The following is a 19837-nucleotide window of genomic DNA, read 5'->3' on the forward strand; positions in this document are numbered from 1 at the left end:
ACTAGATCATTTACTTATTTCTAATTACTTCCTTTGTTCAACAATCCCCTTGAATCAGAATTCACTCAGGAATGGGATCCCAAAGGCCTCCAAGGGCATTTAAACTTCCACATAAAGAGAAAGAATAACTATTTGTGTCTTGAAAGAAATCTTTGCAGAAGACAGAGGTACATTCAGCTTTATGTCATTTAACTTGAGTTTATTTCACCAAGAAAGAGCTTTCCAGATCATGGGAGGAGATCCTTGACCCTGGTTTACCATGTGATATCAAAGGCAAATTTGGGCAGAAAATCCTAGAGAGACAAATGGTGAAAGGATCAAACTCTTTCTTTGTAAGTCACATAAGTGCCATCTTCATCTCTTTCTTTGTGGCTTCTTGTTTGTTTCTCATATATGTCATGGAGAGGAGAACTTGGGAGTCCTTGGTTTATAAGTGGTCTCAGAGTCCACAGTGACTAACCACAAGAATAGGTCATTATTTGTTTGGTTTGTCTTTCAACTCATCATGTTGGCCAACCAACTCAAAAACTCAATTCTTATTACTGTCCTGTATAACCAGGGGTTTGGACTTGATTCAAAATAATTAAAAGACTGGATGTTCCAAATCAGCCTTCACCTGGATACCTTTGGTCCGATTCTTTCTGTAATGTGTGACTCCTCTTGATAAACATCCAGGACTTTGGGGGGGGGGCAGTACATATTATGTGTAGCTCTTATCTTGGGTCTGGTCACCTTTTAGAGTACAATTCAGAACCAAATGCCATGAAGGTAAACAGAAAAATTCTAAATATTCAGAAAAATAGGGCCAAACAGGAACAAGTATATGATCATACTTCTTTATAAGGTTGTGTATAGAGACAAATATCCGACAGTATCATACAAGTCCTTATACAAGACAAAATACTGAATGTTATCCAGTTCTGTCAGTCATTGAATGAGTTATTTCACTACTTCATTCATCAAGCATTTATTAAGAACCTACCCTGTGCTGGACACTGTTTTCTGCACTGAGGGTATAGCAGTGCACACCAAGAAGTATTTATTCCCCTAGACTTCATATCAGTGGTATGTGGTGGTATGGGTGGTGGGGGGGACAGGTTGGTTTCCCACTGCTTACTATGGAGGAGCAGGAACATTTTCAGAACCTGGTGACATCACCAAGAAAAAAATGAATAACACGGCGGCAAAGCGTGACAAAGCTAGTAATGTCACAGTCCATTGCAGATGCATACATCGGAAAGCCTGATGATGTCAGGAGAAAAAAATTAGATCCCTAATTCTGCCATTTCTAGCAATCTAAATCTAGGAGAGTTTCCTAGACTTTTTAATGCTCAGATGTTATCTTTTCTACAGATTTCTCTCAAAAACTTAACTGTAAGGGCTAACTGAACTGAAATCATGTTGCATAAGCATTTTCAATGTAAAGTGCTGACTGTCCAACACTTATGGCTTTCTGAAAAACCATAGTGACAAAATATAATGTTAGTAGTAGTGGTCCACAAATGTAGTGATTCTTGAGTTGTAGTTCATATCTTGACATATGAAAAAGCCCCCGGTTGATTCTGAGGCTTCAATATCCTTCCTCTCTGAAGGACCACACGTTTGTATGGGCGCTGTCCTTCCCTTTGAAAATCTTTGCTCGAAGATGCCTTTTTTTAAAAGTATTTTTTAATAAGGGATATCTGCATCTAGAATCAGTATAACAAAAATATATGGCACAGTGCCCATTAAGTTTCCTGTGGCAATTATATTCCAGTTAAAATGCCCTGGGATATGGGTCATCAGCAATTTTTCCTTAACTTTGAGTCAAAATGCTGTTATTCCAACCACACATTTCATCTTCCCAGTAGGTTCACTGACATCAAGCCATCCATGTCCTCTGCTTCCTTTTCCTCCCCTAGGACTGTCTGTCATGGAGAAGAAGAACGGTTCGGTGGTGACTGAATTCATCCTGTTGGGGATTCCACACACAAAGGGGCTAGAGACTATGCTTTTTGTCTTGTTCTTGCCCTTCTATGTCTGCACCCTGCTGGGAAATATGTCCATCCTCATGGCTATTCTTTCTTCCACTCACCTTCACACACCCATGTATTTTTTCCTGGGGAACTTGTCTGTGTTCGACATGAGTTTCTCTTCTGTAACGTGTCCTAAAATGCTGCTGTACCTCATGGGACTGAGCCCACTCATTTCCTATGAGAACTGTGTCTCCCAGCTCTTCTTCTTCCATTTCCTTGGCAGCATTGAGTGTTTCTTGTATACGGCGATGGCCTATGACCGCTTCACTGCCATCTGTTACCCTCTGCGCTACACAATTCTCATGAGCCCTAGAATCTGTGGGGCCTTGGCTGTGGGCACATGGCTGTTAGGTTGTATCCATTCTAGTATCTTGACTTCGCTCACCTTCACTTTGCCATACTGTGGTCCCAATGAAGTGAATCACTTCTTTTGTGATATTCCGGCACTTTTGCCATTGGCCTGTGCTGATACATCCTTAGCCCAGAGGGTGAGTTTCACAAACGTTGGCCTAGTATCTCTCCTCTGCTTTCTCCTAATCCTTTTATCCTACACTCGCATCACCATCTCCATCCTGCATATTCATTCAACCGAGGGCCGCCGCCGGGCCTTCTCCACTTGCAGTGCCCACCTCATTGCCATCCTTTGTGCCTATGGGCCCATCATCACTGTCTACCTGCAGCCCACGCCTAACCCCATGCTGGGAACTGTGGTTCAAATTCTGATGAATCTGGTAGGACCGATGCTGAACCCTTTAATCTATACCTTGAGGAATAAGGAAGTTAAAACAGCCCTGAAAAAAATTTTGCACAGGACAAACCATGTTCCTGAGAGTTAGTAAGAGTGGATGGGTGGGTTGAGGGCATGGAATTTTTTCTGGCCTACATGCGAAATATCCTTCTGGAATCCTCACATGGGACTTTTCAGCACACACTGAAGGGCACAGTTCGCTTTATCACATACTTCATCATTTTGTCTATTTTGGTTTTTTGCTTTACCTAAGTCAGTCTGGATTGCTGTTGTTTTACCTGTCTTCTGTGGAGAACCTCCTGCCACCATAAGGAAGAAAGATGGCCTTTGCCCCTAAAGCATTTTGTCTACCTTTCCCAGCTTATGTCCCTCTAAATAGTATATGAGACCAAGTTTAAGAGGAAAGGCAATAAGCAGAAGAAAGGGATTTTAAATAACTAATTGAGAACTTGATAGGATCGTCTCCCTTTCAATAAGAACAGACTAAATGTCAGAGGCAAAATAAAATGTTTTCTCTGCCTCCTCAACTGTGTAAAAGGGGAATAACTTAGAACTTATCAGCAAAGATGTTTTCCTCTCCATCTCATGATTATCCTTATGTCTGCTTTCTTCACTTAAGCAAATACGATTAGCTCCCAACTAGGTAACAAAAGTGAAAGCTTTGTGACTGGTGTCCTAGACTAGATGTTTCCATTTCACTACCAGCTCATGGTGTGATTATGAGTGTGATAAAACAGTGGTTTTTATCAGGTCATGTTATTAGACTGAAGCTGTGGTTTTCCAAGGAAGACTCAAAGAGCCCCAGGACCTCTGTGAATTTATTCTAAGACTTCCAAGTTAAGTTCCTTTTTGTTCCTTGTTTCAGTTTGCGGGAGAGACTGTGGAGTGAGTGGCACTCTATACTTTAATCCTCTTGTCTTTTTATTTCTTATTAGAAACAAAGTTTTCTGCCACAATCACCACTTTGGGTCTCCTTTCATCTGAGCTGTTCACTTTATTCAATAATTAGTTTCATAAAGAAGAATAGGGACTAGCAATGCCCAGAGCTTTTCTCCATTCCCTCCCATGATATGCTCAAGCAATCAGAAATGTTTAAAGTAAAAGCAAGGTTTGCTTCAGGAATGCTGAAATTCATGTTAAAACATTGACAAGATACATTTATTTAGCTCAGTCAATGATTTCTTCTCTGATCCCCCAATTAGGACATGGTGGATGGTCTGACACCTGACAGTCTATGACAGAACAATAAAATAAAGTCTAGTGCTGTTCCTTTAAAAAGGAATCATTAACATGTGAATTATTAACATTCTTACTATTATAATAAAACAAAGAAGGAGGATACAAACTGTGTACATTGAGCCAACTTTAAAGTCTTTGTAAAGGTGTCCTCTAAATCATGTTGGTCAGAGCGCCTGTTCCAAAGTACTTTATGTTTTCCATGCCTGGAATTCTGGCTTTAAAAAATGAACTGGGTGATGGGCATTAAGAAGGGCATGTGATATAATGAGCATTGGGTGTTATATATGTTATATACAACTGATGAAGCACTAAATTCTACTTCTGAAACTAATAACAAAATAAATTTAAAAAATGAATTTCCTCCCAAATTCTATATTATCTTTTCAAAAGCAAATTTCCCTGGTAGTAATGAGCTGATGTCTAGAGGAGAAAGAGCTATTTATGGTTGCAGAAAAGAGAAAAAAAAGGCAGTTCTCTAGGTTTCAATTTGGCTAAAGTTCAGCAGAGTATTTGTTAGGATGTGGAGAAAGGGGAACACTCTTACACTGTTAGTGGGAATGCAAGTTGGTGCAGCCTCTTTGGAGAACAGTGTGGAGATTCCTCAAGAAATTAAAAATAGAGCTTCCCTACGACCCTGCAATTGCACTCCTGGGTATTTACCCCAAAGATACAGATGTCGTGAAAAGAAGGGCCATCTGTACCCCAATGTTTATAGCAGCAATGGCCACAGTCGCCAAACTATGGAAAGAACCAAGATGCCCTTCAACGGATGAATGGATAAGGAAGATGTGGTCCATATACACTATGGAGTATTATGCCTCCATCAGAAAGGATGAATACCCAACTTTTGTAGCAACATGGACGGGACTGGAAGAGATTATGCTGAGTGAAATCAGTCAAGCAGAGAGAGTCAATTATCATATGGTTTCACTTATTTGTGGAGCATAACCAATAGCATGGAGGACAAGGGGCGTTAGAGAGGAGTAGGGAATTTGGGTAAATTGGAAGGGGAGGTGAACCATGAGAGACTATGGACTCTGAAAAACAGTCTGAGGGGTTTGAAGTGGCGAGGGGGGTGGGAGGTTGGGGTACCAGGTGGTGGGTATTATAGAGGGCACAGCTTGCATGGAGCACTGGGTGTGGTGAAAAAATAATGAATACTGTTTTTCTGAAAATAAATAAATTGGGAAAAAAACTAATTATTATTTAATACTAATATTAATTACTATTAATATTAAGTATTACTTAATAGTAATACTTAACTATTTACTAATAAATACTAATTAGTATTACTATTTGTTAAACATCTGTTTTTTAGCAGATACTATCTCATGCCAACTACATCTATGAAGATGAATAAGGTGTCTGCCCTGAAGGATTCCACCACTTGATGTTAGAATCAGATATTAAAGAATCGTCCATAATAAAATGTGATGATACCAACAGAAAACACTTCTTAGGGCTTACCACATGCTAGGTATTTTCATAAGCATTTTTCCTACTAAGTATTATTATTAGTAGTAGTGTCTGTATTTTATCATGAGAAGCTAAGTAATTTTCCTAGCTAGTAAGTCACAAAACAAGAATTAAATGTCCTACCATCTGACTTCTTTTAATAACTGAATGACAACATCAGCACCATCAACACAGAGCAACTAAAAGCTCAGAGGAATGAGTGATTATTTCAACTTAGGGGTTTTTGGGAAGGCTTTGGAGAAAAGGTGCCATGTCAGCTAGGCTTCGAAGGATGAATAATGTGAGAGGATGAATAAATGTTAGAGGGTTGGAAAGTACATAGAAGTGCATAAAAGAGAAGGGGACATCTTGCAGAAGCAGGGATGAGTGATATGTGCATCATCTTTAGGGAAAACAAAATTGGTAGAATAGATGGTGACTGGAAGCCTGAGTGGAAATGAGAAGAACAGCAGGGAGACAAAAGGGAATGATGGAAAGGACATTAATAAAATCATCGAGTTTCATATCTAGGTAGGAATGTCCTATGTCCACGTTTACCAGGGGAATTTGTGCATGATTGTTAATGATGCCTACACACTCAAAAGTGCTCTGACTTGTGAGATAAATCATATGGATACCGAGGCCCAATCAAGGTGTGGAGGCTTAGTATGACCTATGTCTGCCAAGAACATTTGCCAGTCCAGCCAGTGCCAAGCATACTGTAGGCCGGGCAGATCATGAACAGAGAGAACTCTGCTCTTTTATACTCTCATGGGAAGCACTTAACACTCACTAATCTTTGCACCATCAGCTATAGGCTGGCCCACTCAGCTATGCACCTCCTGGGACCCTTTGTCTTCCCTCATCTGAGCTCATGCAGCAATGCTGTGGTAGAGGTGGAAATGGATCGAAGCCATCTAGTTTCTCTGTCCTACATTCTGTCAAATAGAACCACTTAGATTTTTCTCAAATATGAGTGACTAATGTTCTGTTTTTCCATGTTATTACATAGAGTTACATGTATCATAGGTTTTTAATTTTCCAATCAGTATCTATGCATGTTCATGTACATGAGTTGGTGTTTGTGACTTGAGATTGAGGGATGAACCACAGTGAAACTGCGTGCCTCTCTGAAAATATGCTCCCAGCTCAAAACAACAGCCATCACAAAGGATCAGAGAGAGAGGTATTTTGTTTTATGAAGTGGAATGTCTCACAGTCAGCAGGGTGTGGTTGACACTTCGGCTCACGAGGTTTACAATCAGGAAGGTGCTGTGAATCTCCAAGTTATCTGCTCACAGACTTAGTGATCAATACTACTGAGTTTCTTCCAAACTTTTGCAGTCATGGGTCTGCGACCTCCAGATCTACTTATGCATCACCCCTTTCCACTCAATCAAAATTATTCTTCCCAGCAACCTCCAAATAAACAGATATCAAGGCTTATCTCAAGGTTACCTTTGCTCCTAGATTCTGTGATGCTACTTTATGATGGTTTGCTTCTAGATTTCTGGTCGGACATTTTCTCTTTCCTGGATTAGTTTTTTTCGGGGTTTGGCCCATGTTCCACTACTTGATTGTTCCCCCAATAATCTCACCTAATGGAGTGACTTTAAAAGAAGGTAATAAATTAGAGTTGAGTTGAGTTACATAAAGGATGAACATAAGGGCAAGATTCCTACAGTTAATGAGTATTGCAAATCTTCCTTTATTCTTTTTTTTTCTAATTTATTTATTTTCAGAAAAACAGTATTCATTATTTTTTTCACCACACCCAGTGCTCCATGCAAGCCGTGCCCTCTATAATACCCACCACCTGGTACCCCAACCTCCCACCCCCCCGCCACTTCAAACCCCTCAGATTGTTTTTCAGAGTCCATAGTCTCTCATGGTTCACCTCCACTTCCAATTTACCCAAAAGCACATACCCTCCCCAATGTCCATAACCCTACCACCCTTCTCCCAACCCCCCTCCCCCCAGCAACCCACAGTTTGTTTCGTGAGATTAAGAGTCACTTATGGTTTGTCTCCTTCCTTATCCCATCTTGTTTCATGGATTCTTCTCCTACCCACTTAAGCCCCCATGTTGCATCACCACTTCCTCATATCAGGGAGATCATATGATAGTTGTCTTTCTCCGCTTGACTTATTTCGCTAAGCATGATACGCTCTAGTTCCATCCATGTTGTCGCAAATGGCAAGATTTCGTTTCTTTTGATGGCTGCATAGTATTCCATTGTGTCCTTTATTCTTTGAGCCTCTTTTCTTTGAACCTTCTGGATAACCTTTTAGTGCTCTGAAATTTTGTATCTCTCACCTATGTTTGGTGAGTCCTATATTTCCTTTGGTTTTTTTTTTTTTTAAGATTTTATTTATTTATTTGACAGGCAGAGATTACAAGTAGGCAGAGAAGCAGGCAGAGAGAGAGGAAGGGAAGCAGGCCCCCTGCTGAGCAGAGAGCCTGATGCAGGACTCGATCCCAGAACCCAGAGATCATGACCTGAGCCAAAGGGAGTGGCTTAACCCACTGAGCCACCCAGGCGCCCTTCCCTTTGGTTTTTAATTGCATTTCAGTCATCTTTTATGATTAAAGTATGGTTAAATACTAGTGTTACCTATTTTGGACATACTTTGTAGTTGACAATTTAGGATGTTTTGTAGCTTCACTTATTTATGATGTTTGGTTGGTAGATACTCAGGACAACTTTTATGGATGGATGCTAAACAAGTCAAGATCCCCCCAAGAATGGAAAGATCACCAGATGTGACTCCTGAAACACATCACCCTTCCTCAGTAATGTCCCAGTCATTTGAGCTCCTAAGGTAAAGGTAAGGAGGTGAACTGGTAAAGAGCTGTGAAAGGTGCTATATTACAGAAGGAAGGATTTGCTTGTATGAACTATTTTCTCACGTTTGTTTTTTGAAGCTGGGTTTGAGGTCTTACAGTAGCTTTCCCCATGCTGCACAATGTATGTCCAGTTCTTGTAAGGCTGTTAAGGGTATTGCATTGGTCTTTATCTTTGCAATTCCTATCTTTGGTCATCTCCTGCAAACCACTAAGAGAGAACCCAGGTAGTAAGCTCATTTGTAAGTGATAATGTATTCTAACTTTTAAAGAATTTATTAAACATTGAAGGCCAATATTCCAACAGACGAAGAATGAAATTAATTTGACTGCAGAAACATGAGCCGAGCAAAGGGAGTGATTTGTTCAGCTTAGTGTGTATACTCCACCCTCTATATTCTCTTTATAACTGTAGCTCTGTTGTGTTACCCAAATCCATATTACTCCCCTATCCCAGAAGTTCTCCTTATTCTCATTCCCTGGCTTATGTGACATGCCAGGTCGCGAATAATGTCTCTGATTGACCTTGGGCCTGATTCCTGCCTGAGTCACTGTAACGTGTGAAAATCCAGAATTGAGGAATTATCATATAGTGTAACAGTGACTGGTGAAACTAGGTCTAGACCCCCAATTTTTTTAATGGCTTGGCATAGAGGCTGGAGACACAGGTTGTTTTGCACAGTCTTCCCCTAGGTCTTGATGACTTCTGAAGACATGATTTTCCCACTACTTGAAAAGCACGGAAAGAACACTGAAGGGTGCCTGGGTGGCTCAGTCAGTTAAGCATCTGCCTTTGGCTCAGGTCACGATCTCAGGTCCTGGGATTGAGCCCCACATCAGGGTCCCTGCCCAGTTGGGAATCTGCTTCTCCCTCTCCCTCTGCCCTGGTCCCTGCTCTTGCTCCTGTTCTCTTTTATAAGTAAATAAAATCTTCAAAAAAAAAATGACAACACTGAATCAGCTCAGTGGTCAGAAGGCTTTCCACATGAATCATACCAGAAAACCTTGAGATTCCCTACCAAGTGATGTTTACTCTCCAAGGAGCTATGATGCCCATCATAGTAGATTCTATCAAAGACTCACTGAGTCACGGTCTTCCTGACTCCAAGGAAGACAAGGTCAACCTCGTGTTATTCCTCTAACACAAGTCAACATACCTGGACCAGGTGAGAGAAGGTAGAAGCTAATGCTCATCAAACTAGCCAGGTTAAAATTGCTCTCTCCATGATGCTCAGTTGTGACTCAGCTATTGCTCATTTCCCCTTGAGCTCATGGATAGAATCTCTGGACAAAATGTAAATTTTGTAAGGAAAAATATCAGGTTTCAAGTCCTTCTCTCTTAAGGGGGAAATGAGGACAGTAACTCTACCTCCTTTATAGGATTATTGTGAAGATCACATGATAAAATCTTTAAATCACTGATTAGAATCCTGGAACATATTAAACAATTAAGCAATATCACCTAATTTTTTTTATCATAGAATCTTAAAGATCTTCAAGAACATCTAATATGCTTTATCCACTTTCCAATGAGGAATTTGAGACCTAGAGAGAGGTAGTCATATCATCACATATAATATTAACAAAACTATGTATCTATTGAATTTATTATATGAACGCTTGTTCTATTTTATAAAGTATGATTTAAAATTTATTATTCAAGGAAAGATGATAGATTTTAAATAAAAAAATGATTACATTGAAGTCAACACAATGTATATCTTCCAAAAGCCTGTCCTTATCTGAGCTTTTATTTGGCAAGAACTAAAGGAAAAATTTAACCTCTGTGATTTAAAAAAAAAAAAAAAAAAAGACAGAAGTGTGAGGAATACAATGAAAAAAAAGGAGAAAGATTAAAAGCTGGAAGACTTAATGTGCCTTACCCTTGTGTAGAATGTCTTAATTTATAATGCACAAGGTTAATGGACAAGAGAATTATTTTAGCCACATTTATAGGCAGAGAAATTGAAGACCAGAGAGATTGAAATATCCTGAGACCAAACGAGTAGTGATACAGGCAGGATTAGAGGAATGTTCACTCCCACGACCCGTTCAATGTTTTTCCAGTCTAGAATCCCATTTCTGAGTCTAATGATTTCAAGTCAACTCAGTATATATAAATATATATATATATCAATATGATATATTATATATCAATAGGGTCTATCAATATATAAATATATATTAGCAATGTCCTAAATACAAAGTAATTTATCTTAGTCCTATGAAAACATACAAACACACACACACACACACACACACACACACCCGTATATGTATATGCATTTATACATACATAGATTTATAACTTGAGTAACAAATTAACAAGTGCTACATGTGGAGGTCATAGGTGTTCTCTCAATTTTTTTTTTCAATTCTTCCTCAGATTCCTCAAGTATACATGTAGAAAGCTCTGGGCATGGTGGTGCCTAAACTAGAAACCAGTCTCTGTTCCTTGTAGGATCACCTGTGTAAGGTCCTTTTCTCCTTATGTGTTGGTGATACTCCCGACATTTCCCTTTCCCATAACTGGTAGATCATTCTCTGCTCATTGGCATAAAAATCAGTCAGTGTAGAAGGTAATGATAAAGCTTCAAAAGGGTCAAATGAGCCAGGAGAAAGAGAGTAGGAGATAGAACTTGAATGATAGGTAGGATGGATACAAGTTGGTCTGTTGGACAAGACTATTAGATTTGATCCAGTAATTTAAATTTAATTTAAATAAAAAAGATGGCCATCACTGGTATCTCTGGCCTTTATTACAAATGATGGTAATAAATCAAAATATGTGTATACTCATTTGTGGTTTGCAAAGTTATTATATACAAACCACACGATTTTATTCTCAAAATAAACCTGTGAAGATGGTAAAGTATAAAACAGATACTGTTATTTGCTCTTAAAACCAGATGCCAAAGACAAATGTTCACGAATAACTTGGGAAGGCAAATAGATCCCTCTCTGAAACTAGTATTTTATAATCAAAGCATACTATATCATAAAAATGAACTTGAAGAAACAATGTATTTTGGTCCATCTGGATTTGACTATAATCCAAATAAATGTGTTTGTTTATCCAAAATACGATGTAGTAATTAGTGTCTTAGTCCACTTGGGGTACTATAACAAAAACGTAGACAGGGTGGCTTAAACAACAAGCACTTATTTCTTCGCAGTTCTGAAGCCTGGCAGCCAGCAGATTCAGGATCTGGTGAGATCCTGCCTCCTAGACATAGGTGGCCCTCATTGTACTGAGTCCTCACAAGGTGAAAAGGGCAAGAGAGCTCTCTGGGGACATTTATACCAGCACTCATCCGCTCATGAGGGCTCTAGCATCATGACCTGATTGATCATCAACCAAAGGATCTGCCTCCTAATACCATCATATTAGGAATTAGAACTTCAATATATGAATCTTGGAGGAACAGAAGCGTTCAGCCCACAGCAGCTGGACAGTGTGTGGAAGTTGGGTAGGACCTCAGAACCATTAAAAAAATTTTTTTTAAGATAAATATTTATGGTTAAAATAAACCCAAGAGGTAAGATATCTAAACAAATGAACTGATGAATTCCAAATAGTCTGGTTTCAAAGACAAGCCCACCATCATGTAGAAAGGGATAAAAGAAGTTGTAGCCAGTAGATTCTAGGTGTTACCAGCCCACTGGAAATTATTTATACAGAGAGATGAATGCAACAGCTATTTAAAATATCTAATTTGGTGATTTACTATCTCTGATCTAGGGAATAGCATGAAAGTACAATAAAATTTCCACCAGTCAATGGCAAAAATGTAATTTTAAGGTTGGCATTTCCTTTCCTTGGGAAAGGAAATTTTTCCTTCTGAAATTATATATCTCTCCTTTTCTTTAAAAAAAGAAAAGGCAGTTCTAGTGTTGTATTTTTAACATCTTTACTTGTCTTTACTTTGTAGCCCTAATTGAATATTTTTCTTTTTTAATTTGCTGACAAATATAATTTAAAATCTGAGAAAAGCCAATTCTGTTCAACAATTTGATTCAATTCACCCTTTTTCCTTCTAATTTGGCTTCTTAGTAAGATCTTACTGAAGAGAGACTGCAGGCTTCAGATTTTGCTAGTTAGTGTGACATTTAGGATCTACATTTTAAGTTGAACTTGGGGCATTCAGACTTCCCATGTATAGCAGAGTATTCTTTTCTTTTCTTTTTAAGATTTTATTTATTTATTTGAGAGAGAGAGAAAGCATGAGAAGTGGGAGGGTCAGAGGGAGAAGCAGACCCCTGCGAGCAGGGAGCCCGATTGGGAACTTGATCCCGGACTCCAGGATCATGACCTGAGCCGAAGGTAGTCACCTAACCAACTAAGCCACCCAGGCGTCTCTCGCAGAGTATTTATCTTAATAATTTTAAGTATTCTAGATTTAATAAATTAGGATTCTGATTTTATGCTTCAGCTTTATGTGTTTGGTTACTGTGAAATATCCCCTTGAGAAATCAATTCCTTCTCCAAGTATAGAGAAAATTACATTTTCAAGGCTACAAAACTGAAGGTCAGATGATTAGACTGTGAGAAATTCTCTGACGTCATAAATACCAGTCTTTGTTGACTCTTGGAACAGCTGCTTGGCTTTTTCCTATTGCTGAGTTCCACACTCTTAACCTTTTTGTACTGACAGAGAAAAAAAAAAAACAAAACAAAAAAACTCAAGACACTGAAACCAAGGCGTGGCAGTGTTGGATAATTTGGGTCCATCTGGTTTCTTAATTTAGGTCTTCTGATTCTTGGTCCTACTCTTAGGCTATTAGTTGGTGTTTCCTAAAATGTTGCACTGAAACAACTCTAAAGGGGTGGGAAACAAAAATTCTGCAGAATGGGATGAAGTTGGGAGGGAACAGGGGATGATGGGGAATGACAGTTAAATTTGAAATAAATTTTCTAAGCTTCCATTTTATGTTAAATGTCCTTTAAAAATCTGATAAATGAATATTTTATATTCTATTCCAAAATAACTTCATTTCTATTTTTTTATCCTCAAAATTTCAAGTCATTCAGACTTCATAAAGACAAATCCTATTAATTCTGTTGCATCAAGAACCCCAAGCCCACCTTGGATTAATCCTTGTCCACATAACATAACAAAAGAAGGGCTCTACCTTATCTTGTTTCCTCTTACTGTGGTCATTTTAAAAGAAATTTGCAAAACAGGAAACAACATGTGTTGGAGAGGATGTGGAGAAAGGGGAACCCTCTTACACTGTTGGTGGGAATGCAAGTTGGTGCAGCCTCTTTGGAGAACAGTGTGGAGATTCCTCAAGAAATTAAAAATAGAGCTTCCCTATGACCCTGCAATTGCACTCCTGGGTATTTACCCCAAAGACACAGATGTCGTGAAAAGAAGGGCCATCTGTACCCCAATGTTTATAGCAGCAATGGCCACGGTCGCCAAACTATGGAAAGAACCAAGATGCCCTTCAACGGGATGAATGGATAAGGAAGATGTGGTCCATATACACTATGGAGTATTATGCCTCCATCAGAAAGGATGAATACCCAACTTTTGTAGCAACATGGACGGGACTGGAAGAGATTATGCTGAGTGAAATCAGTCAAGCAGAGAGAGTCAATTATCATATGGTTTCACTTATTTGTGGAGCATAACAAATAGCATGGAGGACAAGAGGCGTTAGAGAGGAGTAGGGAATTTGGGTAAATTGGAAGGGGAGGTGAACCATGAGAGACTATGGACTCTGAAAAACAGTCTGAGGGGATTGAAGTGGCGGGGGGGTGGGAGGTTGGGGTACCAGGTGGTGGGTATTATAGAGGGCACGGCTTGCATGGAGCACTGGGTGTGGTGAAAAAATAATGAATAATGTTTTTCTGAAAATAAATAAATTGGAAAAAAAAAAAAGAAATTTGCTTTTTCTGCATCCTCTACCTATTCCCTTATCTTCACCTAGTCATCAGGGCCCTTAGTCTTGAAGATTTAGCCCTGTAGCTTAATACCCCTGATCTACCTCTTTCTCACCCACTGGTCCTGAGCAAGCTTCTCTGGCCTATGTCCTGGAATTAGTTCTGAATGTTTAAAAAAAAAAAAGTATATAACAGGGGTGCCCACGTGGCTCTGTTGGTTGAGGGCAGACTCTTGACTTCAGGTCAGGTCACGATCTCAGGGTCATGAGACTGAGCCCCACTGGGTTCTGTGCTCATTGAGAAGTCAGCTTGAGATTCTCTCTCTTCTCTCTCTGCCACTCGCCCTGCTCACACATGTGCTCTCTCTCAAATAAATAAATAAATCATTAAATAATTATGTACACACATATTTTCAAAATAAAGAACATTAAGTACAATATTGAAACTAATTATGGCTTATGCGATACCAGAAAAAATACTTTTTTCTTTACATTTGTCTATATTTTCCTATTTCATGCATTAACATAAAAAGACAGTAAAATTTTCTTTAAACACAAAATCAATTTTGGAAAAAAGAGAAACCATTATAATTCTATTACTGGAGAAATAGACAAAGAGAAGAAAAAACTCCCCTTTTTTCCTCCATCACCATGAAAACATTCTCATGTATCCTTTAAGTGTACAGTTTAGCGGTATTAAATATATTTACACTGGGCAACCACCACCTCCTCCCCCACAACTCTTTTTATCATGGAAAACTGAAACTCCATGTCTAGTAAACAAAAATCCCTCTTTTTTCCTCCCCCCACCCCTGGCCCTGGAAAGTACCATTATATTTTCTGTCTTTATGACTTTGACTATTCTAAGTATCTCATTTAAGTGGAATCATGCTGTCTTTGTCTTTTTGTGACTTATTTCATTCAGCAATATGACCTTCTACCCATGTAGATGTTAATGCAGCAGAATTTACTCCTTTTTAAGGCTGTAGCCCCTCCAATTGTATGCATGTACCACATTTTGCTTTCCCATTCATTGTTCTACGGACACACATTGCTTCCACATTTTAAATATTGTGAATAATGCTGTTACAAACATTGGTGTACAAATACCTCTTTGAGACCCTGTTTTCAGTTCTTTGGGGTCCGTTCCCAGAAGTGGAATTGCTGGGTCATATGGTGCTCTAGTTTTGATCTTTCGAGAAACCTCCGTACCATTTTCCACAGCACCTGCACCATTTTACAACTCCACTGAGAGGGCATGAGGACTCCAATTTCTTCACATATCCTTTTAATGGGAATTTTTTCATAATCATTGAGCTCTGAAATTCTTTTTTACCCTTGTAACACTATATGTACTTTCTATGTCTCGACAGTTTTCAAATTTCTTACTTAATAATATTTTTGCTTTTTTGCTGTTTATGCAGATTTCCATTGAATAAATGTATCCAAATATATGCTCATTTACTCTGTAAGTGACTTGCATGTTGTGTTACTGTGATTTATAAGAAATGTATATTTGGTTATTCACATCCCCAGTTCCTGGCTCAGTGGTCCCAAAACCCCTGTAATTTCCTGAGAGATGAGAGCAATGGGACCATTTTTTTGTTACAATATTTGGTCTCTTGTCTACAGTTCCTGAGATCATTTCAGAGCATAAAAGGGAAATGGGTGTCATGTTACTCATAACGAGTCCCTTTCTACCACCCCTGGGTTTATGTTAATAAGATGACTTCTGGAAACACCCAAGGATGGGGGCTGGTTGCCAGGGGAACTGACAATGGATGAAAGATTGCAAGTTTTAGTCCCACCCTCTGATTTCTACAGAGGGAAAAGGGCTTGGAGGTAGAATCAGTCAGCACTGTCCAGTGATATAATCAGTTGTGACTATGTAATGAAACCTCCATAAAAACTCAGAAGGACAGGGTTTAGAGTTCCAAGTTGTTCCATGCATGCAGACTGGAGAAGAGGGGCATGCCTGGAGATAGCATAGAAACTCTATGCTCCGTCCCTACACTTTGCTTTATTTATCTCTTCTATCTGGGTGTTCTTGAGTTATATCCTTTTATAATGAACTGATCATCTAGTAAGTAAAAATATTTCCCTGAGTTCTGTGAGCTGCTCTAATAAATTAATTGAACTCAAGGTCATGGGTCATGGGAACCTTCAATTTATAGCCAGTTAGGGTTAGGGTTAGGGTTAGGGTCAGAAGCCCATGTGACAACCCAGACTTGCAATTAACATCCAAAGTGTATTTGTGGGGAGCTTAACTTACGGGATCTGATGCTACCCAGGTGGATAGTGCCAGAACTGAGCTGGACTGTAGAACACTCAGCTGATGTCAGAGAATCACTCGGATGTGTGAGGACATCCTTCCCTCCTTTTGGAAACTGGGTATTCAACAACTGTTTAAGACAAACAGCAGACATTTAATGCTATTCATGGCAAACAATCCATTTCTACTTGCCAGTGGTCCCAATTCCATTTCTGTCATTGCCTGGCTCCAGCCTTTTGATCCTTTTTCTGTTTATCAGTATTTAAATTCCCTTACAATTAATGTTTTGTTAGTTTGGTCTGACTTTCATTTTATTTAAAGATTTTGTTTATTTATTTGATACATACACAGTGAGAGAGGGGAACACAAGCAGGAGGAGCGGGAGAGGGAGAGCAGGCTTCCCGCTGAGTAGGGAGCCTGATGAGGGGCTTGATCCGAGGACCCTGGGACCATGACCTGAGCCGAAGGCAGACGTTTAACAACAGAGCCACCCAGGTTCCCTTCCGTCTGACTCTTAACTCACTCCATGGACTTGACTCATACTTGTCTTACTGGAGATTATTGCTTTTTGTTCTCTTGAACAAAATGGTTAATGCAGACGTATATCAGGTTTTCTGCCAGGTTCAAAGCTGCATGTGAACAGCAACAACTTAACTCTCTTTCTAAAATTAGTCTATCCCCATAGCTTGGGGCAGGGCCAGTCACTGGGTCGTTAAGATAATTTCTTGATTTTGATTAGTTGAGTGAACGTTTTTGTATTGTGTCTTTGTTTTTACACAGTCCATTTTCTGAAAGGTGTCTGTCATTATAGCAACATGTACAAATTGTCATGGCAACATGCTCAGGCATCAGTTTCAACTACTTGTAAAACAGAAATGCTTGTCTGATTCAAAACAAGCAAGAGAGTCAGACTTACACTCTCAGGTTCTATGCTCTCATGTCTCTACTTTACCGCTGACAACAACCCGACCATCAATTTTTGGAACAAAATGGAGTAACCTGAAAGACTCACCTAATATTTTTGAGCAGCTGAAGAAACATATTGCCTTTCAGATCCCTCAATTTGTGAATGATTATTCAATATGGTATTTTTTTGGTAATCCAGTCTTGATGGCCATAAAAAGAGAGGGGGGTTTACTTATGAAATCCAGAAACCCTGTTTGGGTAGACTGTTCCTGATGATTCTTGGAAGTGTTTAATATTCCTGTCCAGGAGGACTGGACTAATTCTGGAATCTGAATGTTCAGCAGGGGAGAAACCTGTCAGCTGTGTGGCAGGCAGAGTAATACTCCCCAAAGATGTCCATGTCCTAATCCCTGGACCCGGTGAACATGTTAGGTTACCAGCAAAGGGGAATCAAGGAGGATATAGATGGTTAAGCTAAGGTTGTTAATCAGCTGACTTTTAGATGAGGAGCTTCTCCTAGATGATAGTAGTAGACCCAATGTAAATACAAATTTTCTTCCAAGTGAAAGAGGGAGGCAGAAAAGGAAATAGAGAAATGGCAGCTGAGAAGGAGCCCAGCCCTGTCAACACCTTGATTTTAGCTATTTTGGATCTCTAACCTCCAAAGTTATAAGGCAATAAATTGGTCTTGAGCAGATGTCCCTCAGCCTCACAAGCCTAGTGTACTTTCAGTGCTCAGAGGTTCTGGCTCTCAGAGATTATGAAGAAAAAAATTTTTTTTAATTTTTAAATTTTTTATAAACATATAACATATTTTTTCCCCAGGGATACAGGTCTGTGAATCACCAGGTTTACACACTTCACAGCACTCACCATAGCATATACCCTCCCCACTGTCCATATCCTACCCCCCTTCTCCCAACCCCCTTCCCCCCAGCAACCCTCTATGAAGAAAAAATTTTAACAAAGAATTATCACACCCTCCCCATGGTCCAGATGATCCTAAGTATCATTTGCTAAAACCAGGGGTAGTTATACACTGACTGAAAATAAACATGCCAATCATTTAAAAAGGATGATAGCAATTAAACAAATTTTTTCATTAGAACCTAAAGTTTAAAGAAACGCTTGTCTTAAAATAATGAAAAAAGGCATATTCTAAATGTGGAAAATGGATTTTTTGAGGAAAACATCTAAACTCACAATATGTACCAAAATGAATATCAGATGAATGAAGCATTAAACAGTAAAAAGAAAACAAAGGAAACAAAATCCAATAGTCTAATGAAAAAAATTCTGTACATCTTCATGCATTTGCTAAAGAAGAAAAGAACACTTTCCCAAAAAACCCACTGTAAAACATAACCAGTTACCATGAGCTGGCAAAGTCATCTAAGCTATCATCATTTCCCATACATAAAAACCCTACACATTTCATTGGGAAAACATCCTTCACTGGATATTTGTACCACCTATATAGGATTAACACAGCTTACAATGATTTAAGTACATAACACAAAATTCCATGTACCTTGCCTTTATTTGGGGAAAAATAGAGTAATTTTTTTCAGTGGGAAGTTTTGAATACTTCAGGCTCAGGTCCAAAGTTCTTTTAACAAAAATATTCAGAATGAGGTCCAAGAACTCTATCAACAAATTTTAATTTCTATCCTTTTCCTTTTTACTTGTGCCACTAATGAATACAGTGGAGAGCAGCTACATTCCCTAACTCATCCCATTCTGAGAGCTTCCCTGATTTAGAGCTTTGTCCCACTTATGGAGCAGGTACAGTTTATAATTATATAACATTGTAGCAAAATTATATTACTTTGTTCCTGTTTTTGGAGAACAAAATTAAGGTAACTTAAAACTGTGGAAAAGCTGGAATGCTTTTAAGTCTCCAATTTCTTTTATTCATTAAATTCAGGATGGGGAAAATGACTCCAAATAAGATATAAGTCAAATAAATTTCCATTGTATTAGGCCCCCTAATAACTGTAGTGACAGAAATTAATGTCAGTGTAGCACCAAGAACAGAGAGCATAAATAAAGGCCCAGGAAATCACAGTGTTGGATAGACTGGTACCTCCTGGGGACAGACAGATACATAGAAAATTCCTTCTTTAAATCACAAATTCTCCACTAGCCTCTCTGATTTTGTTGCAAATGTCAGTGTCAGTTCTAAGTGAACTTATAAATGCATGAACTGTGACCCTAGGCATTGGGCTCAGTATTTACTGTAAAAATGATCCTGAGAATGATTTTTCTGTTAAAGAAACACTGGGATGGCATTCAAATAGCATAGCAAATACTCAACTCTTGAAAGCACTAGAGTGAAAAATCAAAATCCATGATTTTATGACATGATTATAACACCAGAAAATTGGGAGGAATTACATTTCCCTTCCCAAAGACGTACTGCTACTGCTGACCTCACACCCATCCTAAGATGTACATTCATCATATCA

At 38.9% G+C, this 19837-nt stretch overlaps 1 protein-coding gene across 1 annotated transcript; it reads left to right on the plus strand.

Moving 5' to 3' along the window:
* The first annotated feature begins 1912 nt into the window (after window positions 1-1912).
* On the plus strand, window positions 1913-2851 carry LOC122914017 (putative olfactory receptor 10D3). Its single transcript, XM_044260660.1, has one exon. The coding sequence runs from the start codon at window positions 1913-1915 to the stop codon at window positions 2849-2851; it is 939 nt and encodes a 312-aa protein (XP_044116595.1).
* The last annotated feature ends 16986 nt before the right edge of the window (window positions 2852-19837 follow it).

The sequence above is a fragment of the Neovison vison genome, chromosome 7, assembly GCF_020171115.1.
Source record: "Neovison vison isolate M4711 chromosome 7, ASM_NN_V1, whole genome shotgun sequence".
NCBI classification, from domain to species: domain Eukaryota; kingdom Metazoa; phylum Chordata; class Mammalia; order Carnivora; family Mustelidae; genus Neogale; species Neogale vison.